Source organism: Lissotriton helveticus, chromosome 12, assembly GCF_964261635.1.
Source record: "Lissotriton helveticus chromosome 12, aLisHel1.1, whole genome shotgun sequence".
Lineage (NCBI taxonomy): Eukaryota > Metazoa > Chordata > Amphibia > Caudata > Salamandridae > Lissotriton > Lissotriton helveticus.
In genome coordinates this window covers 846,775,387-846,794,538 of record NC_136073.1, presented here as the reverse complement: position 1 = coordinate 846,794,538, position 19,152 = coordinate 846,775,387, and the positions used below count along the sequence as shown (strand labels likewise).

At 44.4% G+C, this 19,152-nt stretch overlaps 1 protein-coding gene across 1 annotated transcript in view; it reads right to left on the bottom strand.

Annotated features, from left to right (window-relative positions):
• LOC144799704 (unconventional myosin-Vb-like) overlaps positions 1-19,152 on the bottom strand; it is a 186,949-nt gene that overhangs the window by 111,541 nt on the left and 56,256 nt on the right. The window contains exons 2-7 of the mRNA XM_078671204.1: positions 12,140-12,250; positions 11,682-11,844; positions 6,371-6,515; positions 5,752-5,908; positions 2,303-2,446; positions 591-672 (exon numbers count right to left, since the gene is read on the bottom strand). Of these exons, the coding sequence (XP_078527330.1) occupies positions 591-672; positions 2,303-2,446; positions 5,752-5,908; positions 6,371-6,515; positions 11,682-11,844; positions 12,140-12,250 (802 nt within the window). The remainder of the gene's footprint in view (positions 1-590; positions 673-2,302; positions 2,447-5,751; positions 5,909-6,370; positions 6,516-11,681; positions 11,845-12,139; positions 12,251-19,152) is intronic.

The window sequence follows — 19,152 nt, the reverse complement described above, 5'->3', positions numbered from 1 at the left end:
TGTAATTATGTGTTTTGAAGCTGAAAGGATATATGTGGACTGAAATTATGCAACGTGGAGTATAATTCTGCAGGATGGATTGCAATTATCTGGAGTTGGATTGTGTTGTGTGGAGTGGAATTATGTTACGTGGAGTGGTATGTTAAGCGGAATTATTGAGGCAATGTACTGTCCAATTATCCTGGACTGCTGCTGTGTGATCCTTAAGGAACCACGACCCTCTACATGTAATCTCCCACAAACTATAGTTGCATTCTCCCCCAGGTCACTGGACCTCTCCCCCAGATATGTATCTTTGTAGTTTAGATAGCCCTCCTGCTTGCATAAGTCCCCCCCCACCTACTCAGCAACCATGCTTGCATGAGTCTTAAATGATCTAGGCACCCAACAGGCCTTTTGCAGTCATGTAAATACTACGAGCACCTGTACTCCCAAAGAAGCTGCGGCCCAAATCGTATGAATGGTCCGGCCTACCCTTCTCTGCTGCGCATGAAGGCCACAAACCCAGTGGCTGTATCCAAAGAGCTCCCTCGTCCCTGCTCTACTCACACAATCCTCAGAGCTCCCCAGCTTCAGTTTTATGCACTTACTGAGGCCAAGTCCCTGGAACTCCGGCAAGTGAGCAGAGGCACAAAGCTGGTAGAAAATATGGTAATTTCTCTCAGATTCTGCCTGTGGGGGAAAAAGAAAGCAAAGAAAAATGTTATACAGAAACTTGGACAGTGAAACGCCATCAGGGATTCTTTAAAGCACCATCAGGGTATCTTTGAAACCAAGACAGACAGACAGACAGACAGACAGACAGACAGACAGACAGACAGACAGACAGACAGACAGATATAGATGTTCGAAAGGGCTCCCCACAGCAAGTACAATCTCAGGAACCACACAGACTCGCACTCCAGGGTCCGGGTAAGAAAATGCGTTTATTGGCGACGCGTTTCGACCAGGCGGTCTTCTTCGTTAAATATATATATATAGCTTTCTTGTTTGTGCATTTTTCTGAAGCCCCCACACTTGCGAGCTGTTTCACTATTTAAATCCCTACGCAACACTTCTAATCCACTTTCAGCCCCACATGCATCACCCAACTATCCCCTTGCATCGAAATATGGATGACCAACTCACTTTCAGCCATGCACCTTAAGGGCACCTGGAAAATTGAGAAGCACTAATCGCTCAAGCCACTTAGCACTATTAAAAAAAAATGCGTACATGTAGCCACTTACTCAACTCTTGAGATGCCACTTTAGACCTCGCAAGGGGTATGGAAAGCGCCATTTAAATACCAGTAGAATACACTCACGAAAACGCATTTCAGCATAAGAAAAGTCAGTGTTAATTTCCACTTGATGAACATTGTGCACAAGTTTGGAATACTAAAGCACTCCTGTGGTTCTTTTTAAGTAACAAGTCAGAAATCAACTCCAAAATTGAGGATTAAGCTAGCACGATTTCAGTCTTTAAAAAGCTGCTCTTTGTGATCTGTCAAAGTGGAGAACGAGACCCATTTGCAACTCATTTAAAGCAAAGAGAGAGACTCCAAGATAAAGATACCAATGAAGATGACCCTGACAGAGGCAAAGACAGACCCAGGATGAGGAAGGCACTACCAGAGAGGACCTTCAACTGGTAAAATTGTAAAAGACAAAGAAGTTTAATATAAGAGATTCTGAGCGGCTCAAAGTTCATAAGATTGTGGTGCAAAAGGAGAAGGTAACAGAGAAAGAGACCAAAGAAGCCAAGCAGAAGGCTCTAAACAGATGTAGAGATTATGGAAGACAAAAGGTATAGAAAGCATTCTAGAATGGGAGCACAACGAAGGAGCAGCACGTAGGGATGGAACCCAAGGGATAAGAGATAGACAGAAGAAAGGTCTTTCAAACGAAGCGGTAAGGGGAGTAAGCCTTTGGCAGAAATTGATAGTGTTATTGATGGGGTTTATAAAGTGTGTGATTGCCCGTAGGCGTCTTGGCGCAATGGTCTACCCGACATCATAATCTGCCCAGCTAGTTAAGTGGTAGAAAACTAAAAAGTCAGATTGTAAGTGGTTTTCTGAAACGGAGGTAGTTGGGCAGCTTTTAAGAATAAAAAGAGGAACGTAAAAGTAAGAAGACTTCAGGAGGTATTCGAAGTGTGCCAGCATGGCAAGAGACAACAACAGCACAGACCACTCTTAAAGGTAAGACTAGCAATGATGAGGTATGGAGACGTGTTGACACAAGGACCCTGGGCAGCCGGATGCAGGAGACAAGAGGAGGCGACTGCACAATGGAAACCTCACAGGCAGCAAATAACAAACCTGGAAGGCGACACGCGACTTCTCCAGCAGGTAGGTCTTCATGTTGGCACCAATGATGTGGTATCTGGCACTGAAACCGATCTCCACGTACTTCCCGAAGCGGCTGCTGTTGTCATTTCTGGTGGTCTTTGCATTCCCAATGGCCTGAAAGTAAAGCAGAAATGTATCATTTAACTTTCAATCTTTCAAAACATTTTACAAAAGAAGTAAACTATAGCAAAAATAGAAAAAAAATCAGTAGAGGCTAAAATCAACTTCGGTTTAACTTTACTTATTTGCAAGTGTTTGTAAAGTCTTGTTGTACATAGGATAGGAGATCACGTATCTTCTGGTGGAGCCTTAAATCATCATTATTCCGTGGTCTGGCCCATCATATCTGACCGTCCTCCTCTTGTTAAGAGGACACTAATCCAACTCATTGAGGACCAGCCTAGATATGTGGTCGCCAACCCTTTCTGTAACAAGAGCTACTTATGTTCGAAGAAACTCAATTGAGCTACTAACATTGTGATGTTATACCTTCCACACCCGATAAGAGGACATTACTGGCAGCATAAGTAAGATAACTGCCAGTGTTCACCTCCGGTTATCAGGCTGGGTCGCCAGCAGTAATGTAAAAATTAAAAAGAGGACAAAAAGGCTTCGTCAGTCTGGAATGCCTCTACATGCTTAATACTTAACAGCCATAGCTGCAATGCACCAAGGTAATATTTGTAAAAAGTCTTTAGAAAGTAAAAAAACACAATCACTTTGTTATGAGCTTTACATATATTTTGGAAATCTAGCAATTTTTCTCCAAATATCAGCTTATGAATGCTGAAAATACATACATTTTCGCCTCAAATATACATTTTGTTTTCCAAGCAAAATCTTCGAATTTAGTAGGCCGAGCTGCACATAGGAGAGCTTCTTACAGGCAGGTAGAGACCTACCACAAGCTACTCATTGGAGAAGCCTGGACTAGACGATGCACATGCGCCAAATTATTAAAAATAAAATAATCAGTGTAGGAGACCCAAGTTTCTCTTTGGAGCCAAGTACTGCCGACAACCAAGTCGTCCTCCACTTGTTTCCACCGTATCCTTCTTTCTTCCACCACCTGACACTGTGTCCATCGCACTCTTGCAGGCTCTTTTTCATTGCCGTTTTATCCCTTTGTCACCATTGTTCTAGTCGTTTTTTCTTTTTTTTCTAAGTTAAATAAACCTTTTGTGTCTGTCTCTCCCTAGCTTTGGGGCAAACCAAAGGCAAAAAAAGTCTTGGTCCCCAAAAATGAGTGCCCTTCCCCCACTCCCTTCGCACAAATAAGGGAGATGATGCCCCGCCCCCCCCCCCCCCCATACTACCCAGACATCCCCAAACTCGCCTTCATATTTAATCCAGGGACACAGAATTATTTGCACATTTCTTTCTTCGTCTAACAAGGACCAATGGGTGTGAAACTTCAATTTGTTACTCACATGTGTAGGGGGCCATGCCGGTCTGCTCGCTTTGCTCATTACACTACAACAGCTCCAGGGATCGCAGTGCGCTTTACTAGAACTGCCAAGCTTCAAGTAAAGCAAAAGGCATTTGCCAGTAGGTAAAACCTGATCAACCAAATCTCAGTGGTGAAGTAAACACAGATAATGTGTTTACAGTGAAAGGAAACTAAGAAAGGATTTGCAAACAGATTAAATCAAGACCCCGGCCTCAAAATCCCAAAGGAGCTCTTCCCACCACCCTTCTCAAGGCTGCCCTTGTCCAATCACCTTGCACAATTCACCCCCTCAATATTCCTTGCATAGGTCTGTCTGTCACTTAATGTTCCTCCCAGCCCAGATCACTCACTCTATATACCTCCGAGCTCACATGTTCAATGCTCTTTCACCACTCATGGCACAGCTAACTGCCAGAGGCAGATGGGGAATGAACCATGGAGTATACATTCCTCCTAAAAAGTGAGTAATATTACTTGCAGTAATATTGGCCAGCAGTTAAAACAATTTACAGCATTTTGTTGAAAGAAAGTAGTTTGGCATACACGGGTGCACGAGCCAACGACAAAGTTATATTAAGAGTATTATATTGACAGAGCTATTGGAATTAAGATTTTACATTTTTATCAATGGCAGGGCCACTGTTGTTCAAAGTTTTAGACTTTCCCAGCCAATAGAAGGGAAGAATTTGAAAGTACAGGTTTCCCTATGGATTTGAAGATTAGTACTAGGCTTGAAGTAAAACTCCTCTACAATTAGAAGTTTTAATTACAAATACCAGTTTTATTGGTAGGCAAGTAAACTTGGTAATTATGTGTTCTTTCACCCAGCTGGAACAGGATACTTCAAACTTTCTTTTGTAATGGAGAATATTATGAAATGTAAAAACACCACTTAAATGTTACAGCAGGAAAAAGGTTAAGACTGGAATCTTATGTATTATTTAAACTAATGTATACAATAAAGATGTGGATGACTTCAATCTATTATCTTACAGCTACTGCTTGTCCTCGTCTCAAAGCAGACAGTGTTTCTCCCAGGTATCTGACACACCCCAGGCACCACCCACAAGACAGCCTCTCTGAGATTTGAGGTCACTCGGATTGGCTGAGGAGGTCCTGTCCACAGCAAACTACGCACTCACATCACCCAGGTTCCTGCACCGGGCGAGCACTCTGGTGTCGACAGCGGGTAGAATCCCACTTTACTGGGTGATCCACAGTTTTTTAAACAAGTGTGTTTTTACATCCATAAACAAGCATCTCCCAAAAGCCTCTTTGGTCGTTGATAGTTATAGCATCTGGTAAAGGGGTCCATCATAATGGGTGCATTCCCCTTACCGAACACAAAAGGCATTTTTATCTTATTTGGATTTCTTTTGATTTGTAAGACTTTCACAGGCATGCCCTTGTGCAGTCCCCACATCTTTTGATACTCTGCGCCGAACCATGTCGTTTCCATCCCCGCTTGGCCTGCATGTGATGCATGGGGTCAGCATGGGAGGGAGGCGGAGGAGGGCTCGTGGTAAAGGAAGAACCTTGGGAGAGAGGCATAATGAGCAAATTGCAGGTTTCCTATAAGGAAGTCAAAGAATCATATTAGAAGGGTGCAGGCACCTATATGAGAAGGGTGCGCTGCAGAGAGAGGAGTAGCAGGTGCCACCTCAAAGTGTTTTGGGGGTTTAATCTCACTTGTCAGTGTTTCTGTATGAGGTCTAGAAAAATGAAGTGCGAGACGGTAGAGTGGTGAAAGTCCTTTAAATGTTGACACAGTTAGGCATCTAAGTTTTTAAAACCAGCAATACAATCCTAACCAAACTCCACAATCCAGGAACAGGTTTAAGGATTGACAAAGAAACCTATGCAAACTTCTACATTACTTTCAGGGATCTTCATTTTCAGTTCAAGGGCCAGGTCTGTGGAACCATTTCCGAATACGTATAATAGAAAACTAAAGGCGCTCACGCAGTACCTCCATGATGGGATTGGACGCCAGCACCTTCGCCTCCACATTAGAATCCTCCGAAGACCCTCCGACAGTGGCGAAGTACCTCATGGCATATTTAGCAGACATGGTCTTGCCAGCGCCAGACTCTCCACTGATTATCAAAGACTGGTTCTTCTTGTATCTAAAGGGCAGAAGAAGACTGGTCAATTTGAAGGCAGGAGTTCCAAAGTGTGAGTGTATGGGGGGGGGGGGTAGGAAGGCAAACAGAAAATGTATCCAGGACGTAGGAAAAGAGGAGTAAAAAGTCAAGTGGATTACAGCAGGGACCAGTGGAGAACAAGAAGGCAGCGATGTAGAGAACAAGAAAGTTGTGATGTGGATAACAGGCAGGGGACTAGACAAAAAGGAGGACGTGCCATCAAGAGTGGGCGGATTCTGAGTAGAGTCAGAGGTCACGAGGGGGAATGCTACAAGCCAGCCTAGAAGGTGGTGGCCAATGTAATTTAACAGGGTAAACACCGCTCCAGGTAAGAAAGGCTGCAACTCATTAAAATATAGAAGAGAAACTCGAAAATTGGAAAAGGGTTTGCAAATAAACCAGGTTTAAGAAAATGGAGAAAAAATGTGTTTTCTTGAAAATTACCTGGCCAACTGCTTGTACGCCTCTTCGGCCACTGCAAAAATGTGGGGGTCCATGTCGCCCATGTCCTGGCCGCTGTAGGCATGGATGATGTCTTCATCGTAAATGGACAGCTGGTCATACGGATTAATAGCGACCAAGATGATCCCTGAATGCAAGAACAAGGAACCATTGGCAAAGACAAGAATTACGACTGGATAGATAGGATGGTGTTCATGACTTATGCCAAGTACGGTTGTTTAATACACATGAGAGTTCTAGTACACCTTTTACTGGTAGCATCCAGTTCCTCAACTTCAGAACAGCTCCTTGCATTAAATGATTAGAGGCAATGAAATGACTGAACAACAAATTTCCATGCAGGCTTCAGGATGGAGAAATCCATTGTGAATGCAACAAATGGATCAATGGCCCCTTTATGAGGATATACAATTTCGCACATGTTTGAAAAGCACACTTTAAATACATTCATTTACAAAATAGCATAAGGAACTAAAATAAAAGGGGCCATGCGAATAAAAAAAATGAGTTCACCTCCAACGATCAGATCGAAGGAATGCTCCTAGTTAACGCGGAAATACATTTCGGTGTACACAGAATGCATGGGGGTTGGATTCAGTCCCTGTAGCCTGTGACATCTTTCGTGGACAGGGGACAGATGGTGGTGCTAACAGTGCAGGGGTGAAACAAAGCTGGAGAGCACTAGTGCTAGCCATGGTAAGCAGGCTTTACCAAGATAATTAAAGGAGTCCTGCGCGATGTGTTATCGACAGCTAGAACCGCAGCTAATGTGTGAATGCAGGACAAGATGGCTTGGATATGTGCACAGAAAGGAAAAATAATTCATCTATTTCTACAGTAAACTCTGTTTCAGGTGGCAAAGGACGATTCCTTCAGTATCTCAGAACAACTCTGGGCAACAGGTTGGATATGCGTCATATCCAAGGAGGGGGAGTTTCTAGGAATTGGATGAAGATGAAAGCTAGACTGTAGGTTAGGAGGAAGTGGGGTAAAATTGAAGAGAGATTAGGCTGATTGGTCCACGGTGCAGACAAGATTGCAGAACGTCTGGGCTGGTATCGGTGTTGGGGGCGGGGGGAGTTCGATTCCGTTTTAAAGGCCACAGACAATAGGGTGGGGTGTGTAGTACAGACCACATCCATTGTTGGGTTATGTGGACACCATGTTAGTGAAATACCCTCATGCTATAGAATATATTAGGAATGCACTCAATCAGGTAAGATCCATGCAATATTTGGAGGGGTTGAGAGGCACCGTGGGGTGTGGTAGGCGTGCATACTCTTGCTTAGTTTTTGGAGGAAATGGGGGGGGGGTGTGCCGGCAGAAAAACACAGGTAGGGTAGATCTGAGATGCACGCGCACACACAGCCTTTGGTGCAGTCACAGTGGGGCATGGTGGAGAAAAAACACAGGGATACGCTTGGCAGGATGTAGATGGATGACCAAGTGGTGGGGTCAAGCCAATCACGAATCTTTAGCGAAAGGAGTTGGGGCGGATTCAGGAACCCACAGTCACTGGTCTGGGTGAAGCGACAAGTCAAATAAACTGAAGCGACAGCACGCAGTCAGATAGCTCAATAACTGAGCTCGGCAAGCATCAACGCATTCAGGGTGAAGGCTGGCCACCCCAAGTAGTCTTTGTAAGGACACCAACCATGTGCACAAATGTTCAACAATCCCAGTCAAACTTAAATTTTTTAAGTCAGGGGGGCATCAGACAAGTGATCACAGGCCTTACACAGCATGGGAAAGGGGTTACATTGCATGTGGAAACAGGTGTCAGGATGCCCTTTCTAAACTTATAACAAAGCCCCCATTTTTAGTAAATTAATTGTTACAAAGAATCCCTTCGTGGTCTGGCAAGCGATACTTCCAGGATTACTAAAGCAAATAACTGCCTCGTGTATGCAAACCCGCAACAAAAGGGCCAGCACCGCGCCTCGTTGTAGTCAAAGGACGAGTGCACGCACAACGCAGTCCCATGCCAACTAAACATTTACATACAAGAGACATTGTTGACTTTGGTAATCTTGAAACTTGGCTTTCGACAGCGAGAACATTCAACTTGCCATGAAGAGCATAAACCGTACGCGAGCGCAGACCTTCTGAAATTGAAACGCAGTCAAATCGACTGGAAAACAAGTCTAGTCTATGTTAATCCAACGAAAGGGCAGCAACACAACCCTTGCAGTTTGTGTTCCTAGGGGTCTGCTCTCCCCTTTTCAAACTCATTCATTCGGCTTCTGTGAAAGACAGGGTGCACTTCCAAACGCTGATCTCCACGCTCAAGACATTGGGCTACAAATCTAATACTCTATTAAAAGGATAGAAAACACGATGTTAAGCAACTATTAACATCAATTGGTAACATTGATAATAATGGAGTCATTGCGTCAAGGCAGGAAATGTATTCCCAAAGAGTGTGCCAGTAGCACATGGCACTAATGGCCAGAACTAGAAGGGGTCTGGGTCAACCAAAAATTAACAGCCCACCAGTCCATCGTGTTAAACATTGTATATTGCTATGTTCAGGAATAATCCCAATCGGCTACCAACCCGCCTATTATCCAGAACAAATTCTCCTTATCTGTACTAAAGTACATGTCCTGACACCTCTCCCATATGGAGTGCAGTGGGAGGGCCCTTGGCTGTTGGAGGGCCCTTGGCTGTTGGAAGAGCGAGTGCACATCGCCGCCTCCTCCGAATCAAGGCATCTTTCAATGCCAAGGCAGGACCAGTAGCTTGAGCTAGAACATAGGTTCATGGTTCTCCATAATGGCTGCTTCTAGGGGCTGCCTCTTTTCTGAACAGGAACTCATCAGCAGAACCACTTGTCGAGCTAGAAGGGCTAGGCTGGATTGGGGCACTGGTGATACCCGGAGTAACAAGAGCAGGACAGCTGGATATTCTCTTAGTAAATATCAGAATCAGTACTGCTAATGTATATTCTTTGCCTACTTCTCCTCTAGTATCCTTAATTAGGGACCTAAAATTACCAATTTAAAGTGTTCTTCAGAATGAGTGGTTAATTAGTGCTTGCGTGATTCAGTCCAAGCGAAAGAGTGTAGACTGTTCTGAATACCTATCAATTTTAGCTACTATGAAGGAATTTTCACATGTACTAGATTTCAACATTATACAAATTTGTTTTTGAATTTCAATGGCACCGCTCTTCAGCAAGGACTGCCTTTGATGGAAAGCAGTTGGAAACTATTAAAGTAAATTGTTGTGGCTTTTGTACAGTGAAAATTGTTCTGCAAATCACAAAACAGAACTCATGGTCAAGATACCAACTCTATCAGCATCAAATCTGCTGAATCGAGCGGGGATGAGCATTAAAAAAAAAAAAAAAAACACATACAGGTTCCTTGGTCAGCAGATTGTTCACTTGTCTACTTTAGGGGTTCTGAGACCCTCTTAACACATTGTAGCAACTGCAACACAGAGAGAAACAAAAGGAATGGGATGGTTTGACTGCAGTAAACAGCCAACTCTAAGAGTCCAACTTCCATAGTAAAGTGCAGCCCCACCTCAGCGGTCCACCATCGCCCCAAGGACAGCTTGCAGCAGCTGCGCATGGATCAGGCACCAAATCAGATTATTTGCACTGAGAGGACCCTCAAATCAAAGGTCACCCAAGAAAGATGAAACTATTCCCATGCACCTGTATAAATAAGCTCCTAGTGTGCAGCCTTTACGGGGCCCCGTGAGGGTTTCATGGCATACAGGTAACGGAGTGCTCACGGCTGAACGAAAACAGGTTTGTTTGACAATGCTTTGTGTTCCAAAGAGCTCAGATGGGAACATATGGAATACTTACAGTATATAAAACACAAAGCACTGCATGGGCATCAGCCAGGAATGCACACAAAAGGTCACAGCACAAGCACCAGCAGTGTAAACTTTAACTACTCTCATACACACAGAAAAGGTCTTAACAGGCAGCAACAGTCTAAGCTACCAGCACACCGACAAAAGGTACCACAAATGCAACAGTGGTGAAAGCTAGACAAACAACAGGCTGAGCTGGTGACAAACACACAGAGCCACAAAGGCATCATCTGTGCAACCTCTCCTTTCCCAGGCAGTGAACAGACCTCTGAGGCCTCCAGGCAACATCATCAGCCTAAGGAGGGGGCAGAAGAGTGCCCAAGGAGAAGCAGCAGGGGACACCATGAGCACTGCGTAAACAAGGACTAACCAAGGCGGGACAGAGTGGCCAATGCATGGAGCCCTCGGCACCAGGAGGGAGGCAGAGGGGCTGCCGGAGGTGACGTGCTCGTGAGGCTGCATTGATCATTAGAGAGACTCGCATCCCAAAAAGCTGCAGCAGGTCAAGGGGTGAAGAGTCAAGCCAGTCAATGCTTGCCTTGTTGAAGAAGCAGCTTACTGCACACAACACTGATCCCATTTACACAGGGTCTTTGGCTGCTTCACTGAGAGCGACAGCACTCACTCAGCAGAGACAGCATGGGGGATCTCAGAGACTATCCAATGAAAAACTAGTAAGAGTTTCACCCAACCAATCGTACGAGTTTCCTCAGCCAATCCAAGTTCAACACACTTTCAGAGCACCTATAAAAGATTGCTCCACTTCCATGATTGGTTGTGAGCACCTTGCAGTGCCATTGGAGAAAATACCTCCGTAAGAGCCGTAGAAACAGCCAATGGATTAGTCTTCATTATCGACTCTTAGGTTAGTCATCCTAGTAGCATGGAAAGGAACAACAATGGTTTGGTTTCTTCTCTAATAAAGCCAACATAGTTACGATGAAGGTTGCAACTGCGTAGCGCAAGAGCCTCCTGCCTTTATATCCCACTGCAATGGAGTTAGGAAGGGGGTTTAGTAAACGCTGGAGGGTTTCTAAAGGGTGGCGGCATGATCCAAGGTAGACCCCCTTGGGGTTGGAATCCGATGAGGTAGCTTGCATGGCGGTAGCCACGTTATTTGTGTAGGTCGAATGTAATGCATAATCGGAGTGTACTCAGATCATTGTTCTGATGTCTATGATAAGTAACTCCTCTGTAGAGGTCTACGAAATGTTACATGCGGACTATGTATGGTTTGTTATAAATGCCAATAAAGATATCTTTTTTTTTAAAACTTTAACTCATGGGGTTAGAAGGTGTTGCAAACCAAATCACTTGTTGAATGAACGACTCAAGGTGTTGGTGCACAATATATTGTGAGAACCCTATTTTGAAGGCAATATTTGTTCTCCGACGAGTGTGTGCTGTGCATGGTATTAACTAGACAATCGAAGTTGCCTCCTTGGTCCATCACCCGTCTTACCACAGTATGTATAGATGGAGCCTATATCTGTAAATCGCACTTTCAGGTTGTGAAGGACAGCTGGCTCGTGCAGGTAGCTGAGTGTGGTGAGGTTGTTTTCTCCCATCAAGATGTCAGGGTTCCGTAAAAAGGGAAGCGGTCTATCAACTGCATGGTCAAGGACCTTGAAAATTAAAGAAGTCAATTAGTTAAGAAAAATAAATTTAAGTTTCAGACAATAGATGGGAAAGACACAGAAGACAATCTTTCACCAGAAGTACAAGAATGGTCCAGGTGTTGAAATCATCAAGCAGGGCAAAGACTTTGCATAAATGGAATAAATTCTCTTCTAACAATTTCTACTTTAAACTAAGACAATAAAGAACAGAGTTGCATTCATCCAAGTGTTGCGGCAACAGAGAATTGATTTGAACACATGAGCTTTCAAAGACCATCTCGTAGGTGAAACAGCAGCTCACCGTGTCATCTTCAAGCCGGAGCAAGAGTGTGGTGTCCCCTTCCCGATAGTCTCGTACGATCTCAGCCATCTTCCATACCTTCTGGTTGTCTGGGATCCAGACCCAGGTGCCCTAAAGGAGTGAGAGGTGGACAGAAGTTACTAACCCGACAACACTCCCTAATAATGTTGAAATGTAGAAAATCATTCATCGATATAGAACATTAACTAACAAGGTGCTTTGTTCCTCCAACCGAGCCACATAATAGCTAAAGTCAACCACCATAAGCAGGCCACACATTCCTGAACTCTCAATAAAGAACTAAATGTTTCGGGTTGCACATTTGAATCAGTCGCTGGTAATTACTCTGGGAAGTATTCAAGTCCATTTTAAGATCAACAGTGCAACTACAAACTGGGATGAACCAAGTGCAAATAAGTGTCTTGGTTGTTCTGCAATAAGAACAGGCCCAACCACAACACCACACTCTGCATTTACCACACGTATAGTAGCACACACCAGGTTGCCACTTCTTAAGTAGATCTATGATATTGAAGGTGTGCACAAGAATAGTCGTGCCACGGGATTAGTACAAAAGTATCTTGCGCTCTTATACAAGTGTGAAAGTGAGAGACCAACAGGGGAGTCAGCTCTTCAAACATCAATTGGGTACTTCATGCTCTCCAAACTTAATCAGCTCGTATATGATGAAACATCTGTGCTGGCCCTACAGCATTACCTTTGAGTGGACGCTTGCAGGTACCCCTCCAACTACACTCCAGAGGCTGAATACATACACCATACAATCTCCCCCCACCCAAAAAAAGAAATCTGGCTCAACAGTTGGTACCCACCTCCCTTTCAATCATGTATCCAGATTAAATATAGTACTTATGATTAGTAGGTTGAGAGAGCATGTGGCATCCCTTGTGCCAAGTGGATTTTCCAAACAGGTAAATCATTGATCCAAAAATCAAGTGTGACTAGAACCAAGTTGACGGCTCATTGGTTGGTTTGGAGGTTAGTAAAGCACAAGAACATTACAGACAGTGGATACAAATTCCTAATAGTCACAGGGAAATTGTTCAGACAATTGACAGCCAAGGTAGAGTGCAAGATGGGCTTGTGATAGAGTAGAGTAAGCGGAGGGCTGGAACAAGATGGTCTTCTGGGACATTCGGTTACGCTTCCCGATGGCAATCAACAGCCACAGCACAGGAGCCAAAGTAGCCTCCAAAAGTCACAGAATATAAAACAGAAGATGCTCTAAATGCAAATGCACATAATCTACAAATTGGCCATCAAGGACTTGGATTGCATATGCTTGATCCAGGTGTACAATGCAAGAGTGACAACCTACTCTACCCAGGCGATGCCGGCATGTACAATGCAAAGACAAACGATAAGTTAAGGATACAACACAAATAAACAGGTCTAACTCAGTATGACTACAACCTACAGGTCACCACATCTCGTCCAGATGACACAAACTAGCATGGATGACCTCTATGGAAAGAAACCCCCAGAGCAGAAAAAAAACACAGGCGAGCTGAGAGCAAGCACTCGAGGCTGATAACGCAGTAGATCAATATTTGCTTTGGAAGATAAGATACTGCGGTCCGTTGCCACAGGTGCTATTGGACGAGCATCGCTCCTCTGCGATGATGCAGCACCGAAGGAACATGGTAGAGGCTAAACCTAGATTCTGGCCATTCCAGTGAGGGGAGGGATGATTAGTACTGGACCCCTCCTGCTCCAAGAAGCACGTGTTAATTAATGAACGTTCTAGCGGATTTCTTAGTTGACATAAGTCAACGTCACCTTAGTGAAGCAGCCTCACCTTCGATGCATATTTTTCCACCACCTTAACTTATCTCAGGATAATGCCCCTAAAAATATTCACTAATTCCATCATGCCAGCAGGTCTGGTCTTAATCCTAGCACCTGCTTGCAACCTCTAACAACAACGATAAACATCCATTAATGGAAATCTGGCTTAAGATACTAACAGACTCCACTCAGGCAAGAACTAATTCGGATGGAATGCCTCACTGGCAACTTCCTTTTCTCCCTCTAACCTTTCTCATAATATTTGCGGAAATTTCTTAACTACTGCAAGCATAATTCAACTCTGGGCTCTCATCACCATCATAACTTGGTGGTGCGAAATCAAAATGTGATTGACAGTTCAACAAACTAATGAATTAGCCCACTGACAATAAAAGTCCCTCTATGTACCGGAGGTTATGAGTTTTTAGGTTAAAAAGGAGTAATCTGGCGAAATATCTAAAATGCCTCAAAGGTCAGACCTAAAAAACAAGCATTGGCAAAGTTAACGCTACTGGCCTCCTTTGTGAGTCACGACTTAATCTTTTGATTAAGCCTATTCCAATCAGAATGAAAATAAAAATGGATTTGTTTCTGTAGCAATGCATCTACAAGATAGTTAGATTAATGTGTGCACTTTTGAGTGATAAAATGCAAGCACTTCAATGAACTAGAATGATATGGAAAAGTATGAGGTGAGAAATACTCATGGGCGGAGCCAAAGCCCAGTCTGTACATTTTAAAGTATCGGCAATAAAAAGCAGACAAAAAAAAACATATATATATATATATATACACATATACACACACACACACACACACACAGCTTTAGCAATATCACTAAATACATCCGATTCATCCAACTAAAACTGCCGCTGTGGCTCTTACCACCAGAGTAGTGCACTAGTTTTGTTACAAAAGTTTTAAAGAAGTTAAAATCGACCCAGTCTTTGAAAGGATTTTTACTCTACTCCAAAGGCCTGCTCCCCGTGCAACGAAAAAGTAGCTCCGTGAACACTTGTATCATGCTCTTGCCTTTGTAGATGCACTTAGAACATAGACATGTCCCTTGGGGGGCATCAAAGTACAAATCTGATCTGCGCACCAATGTAGGAAGCGCGGTAATGCTTCTGGCAAAGACCAGAGCTAGAAGTGTGACACCTAGCTTAAATTAGAAAGTTGAGAGCGATAATTTCCACTCCTTTGATCACATTTTAAGCTCCGTTTAAATCTCCACACAAGGACCCCTCAATCTGCAGCCTCTGAAGACTTGATATGGTTGGTTATTCTACCATCCAGTAGCCACAGACATCGCTACACTCCACTCAGAACCACTGTGTATTAGCGCGATCCACCCTCGGACAGTGTTCCGAGCGTCCTGCTCAGTAGTCCAGCCTCCTAATTCTTGCCCTTTCTTCCCAGGTAAGGGTCTCTATGTTGGGGGGGGGGCATATAAGGAGGGAGGGGCCCCAACACTGTCCAGCACTCACTCAACTAATCATAGGTCTCCTTCTAAGGGTAAACCCTAGAGGTCTCAGATGGGTCAGTTACCAACCTGCCATCCACTGTACACCTCAGAGTTCGAATACCAAATCTTAGGTTCCCTTCGAATTGAATCACGAATATTCTTCTACAGTTTCCCCGGTTCATACACAAGCTGCGTATTTATTTATTTTTAGCTTAGTGAAGAAAAGCTTGCGTTTGCTATTCGTTGCTGTGCATTCCCTTATGCCATTGTCCCCATCCCAACTACAGATTTTCCGCCAGGTCTCACATAAGCGCCCCTTATACAATCAGGAGGTAGCTTCAGGGCACTCATAAAAAACTCAGATTTCCACTTGTGGCTTCTCCATCAAATCAGACATTGTTGATAAGTTATATCAAATGTCAGTATGATAGATATATAGGGTGCCATACCTATGGAGGTGTGACATTTCACATTGCCTATGCAAACTATATTCCCTTTACATTTTTCTGGATTATTCAATGCTGTGGGTTGAATAAAGAAGTGTGTTTTTTTTTTTATTCGTGGTGCTGGTGTCCCAGAGTGTTCGGTTCGTCCCTCGCGGAGTCTTGTCCGTGGATGGTCTCACTCTGTGGTGAGTCTCAGCACCTCACTGATGCAAGCAGCAGCTCGTGAGGCTCAAATTTAAATTCGTATTAACCGCCGACCTTTTCTGATCAATTGTGACAGAATGGAAAGAAGGAAAACAATAATTAAATTCTCCGCTTTTGAGCTCAGAGAGCGGAGGACACCTGCCTCCCATTCTAGGGGGGAGGAGGGGGGGGGGGCAGGTGGCGGGCAGGAGAGCGAGATAAGTTACTTGTAACTGAATGACCTGCCTTCGGATAGATTACTTCGATAACGCCCCGGAATAACAGCGCTTCCAAAACAACGGGTACCAGACCACACCCCGTTTATAATAAACAGATTCTTTGCAAACGTGCAGAGCTCTCCTGCCCCAACTCCCAGGGGGGCGGGGGGGGGGGGGGGGGGGGGGGGCGAAAGATTTAAGGTAACCAGCCACGTCATTTGTCCAACACACCACCAGGAGGCTTTGCCAAGGATCTTTACAGATCACTTTTAAGCAAACCAGCATTCCTGTGCGGGGTGGAATTCCACATGACAACTTGACAAAGTTTCCCAAAACTCGGTGGTAACAAATACAACCTACAGTGACACAACAACATCGAATTGGCCAGCCTGAGTAGAAAGATCGCCACGGGCCCTGGGGCAAGCAAGGAAAACGACCCCTCCGACTGCTGTTGGGATAGTAAACTACAGCAATCATCAGGGTTCAAGGGGCACTCAGAGCTGAGGGTACTGGCATCACTGCACCTGCTGCACCAATGATAGCTACTCCCTGCTAGGTGGCCTACTCATACCGCTGCATAGACCCACGTACAATGCATGTCTGGTGCCACCAGACCAGGGAACCAAATAAGGCACCATGCCCTTTGGCCTGGGCATTAAATAGGCAAATGACTTCATACAATGTGGCACCATGGATTTTATCACCTATGCCATGGACACCAATGATAGCGCCTGGATACCCTCGCAGGTGATTAGCTGCGCTTTATAAATCCAGTTTGATTAATGAACTGAAGTTTCACGCAAGCTGCTGCCAACACGGGGTGTTATATGGGCTTAAGGAGGCCAGCTAGCACTAGAAGGATGTGATCTGAGCACTGAGTGTTCAATGCACGTGGGAACCAGGGGGCAGCTGCCACCCACAGGGATATAGGATCGGGTGAATCAGATGGGATGCTGGCAGCTCAGGGGGTAGGATACACGCATGAGGCGGGCAACGGCTACCATAGGCAGGATCTATGAGCATCAGGGGTGCCACTGCCACCAGAGGGAAGGGAAAACCAGTAGAGCCAATGCCACCATCAGTTATGGGCATCATAGTATCCGTTCACCCGCCTCTGCTTACAAATCCAACTCATGCCAGGCATCACCTAACCAGGGGGCACCATGCTAGAGTCCACAGACTGGCACGTAAACTTGCAGCACAGGCTAGACCCAAAGAACAGAGTGCCACCATGAACGCCAGACCATGAGGCTGCCACCATGCCTAGAATACAGAGGTGAATAGACCACTCTACAGGTCAGAGGCCAAGAGGGGTGAAGGTGGTAGAGGGGTAGAATTGAAGGGGGCGTGGGTTTAAAGGAATAGCTGCTTAACACACCGTCTATGGCGCAGGATGACTAACCAAGGCTGTGCCAGGGAAGGCATCGACCAACTAGCTCTGGCACCATTTGTAAATTAGAGGGGGGGTGAGAGAAGAGGAGGAATGGCCCCCAACTCCAGCATACTTAACGGAAAGATGATCTACTGTCTAAGATTTCGTATGTGGAACCAGCTCCTCCACTATAACAAATTGTGGAATCTTAAGCAGGTTAACTCCCTGTACTCACATATTTGCAAACTGGAAGCGCTTGGAAACTGGTGCATCACCAGTATTAGGAACTATGCATTGCAATTGCATTTATATAGCGTTTCATACCCATGGCGAGGCACTTTAGTGCATTTGGTAAGTTTACCACCCCCCTCCCCCCCCCCCCCAATGACTTCACTTATGGTATATGTGCTCAATTTACCCACAACAAGATAGAACATGAAATGTTTACTTCTAACTGCCATAAAAAAACAAGTCAGCACCTTCCAAGAGCGCGTCTGGTCTCCACAGAGCGAGCAAAGACTGGCTTTCTGCACTAAGGCAGCCCATCTGCATTTGGGTGGTCAAAACGTGGTTAGGAGGTACGCGCTAACTAGAGCGCTGTGAGATCCCAGAACCTAAAAACAAAGCTACTTGAGAAGTGGGTTCAGGGTAAGTGGAGCTTGCTAGAGCCAGGAACCGGTTCCACGTGGTGCCGCCATCGAGTACAGTCAGGAGGAGCCAGATGAGGACGCGTGCCATCAACGGAACATGTGGTGCAGGCCCTGGCTATCTGCAATCCCAAATAAACTATAATACCCACAATACTTTGTTTTACACTAAACAGTAGCCTGCTACACCATATAAAAGCCAGTCACTAATTTCCTTATTACAGTCGAGTTGTGACGTAGCCAGCGCCAAGATGAAAGGCAGATCACAGAGCAGAGTTACAGCTGCCATTTAAGCAACGAATAATGAGAACTGCTTCTCGCAGTTTTTCTAAAATGAACAGTAATGAGCAGGAAAGGAAATAACTATAGTCGCATGTTTATCTTTTGCATACTAATAAAACATTAAAGAACTAGAATATGTCTGCATGTTTCTACACATTCTGAATGACAACAATTTTTCAAATCGGTCATGTTAAAATGATTTGAATATTTTTGCACAAAGTTTTGCTGCTTTATGTGTTACTTTTAAACTAGATATTCTGCTTGTATTAGTCATGCATGCAACAATGCTATTTTGTTTATAAAAGCGCATGAAAATAAGGATTTAGACTGGTTGCGGGAAGGGAGGTGGGGTCATGTATTATGAGGAATAAAATACTCTGTTGACTTGCACTATCCTTTTAAAATACAGCTAAGTTCTATGACCTTCAGCCTCATCCCTCTTTACAATCATGGAACTCTTTGGTGACTTCCAATATCCTTACAAGTTTTATAGTTACAGAGGCAGTGTTCTTGATCATAATTCAACGTGTACACGGGTAAATGAAGATGTTCAAGCATTTTAAGTATTCCACTAAAAGATTTTCATTTTTT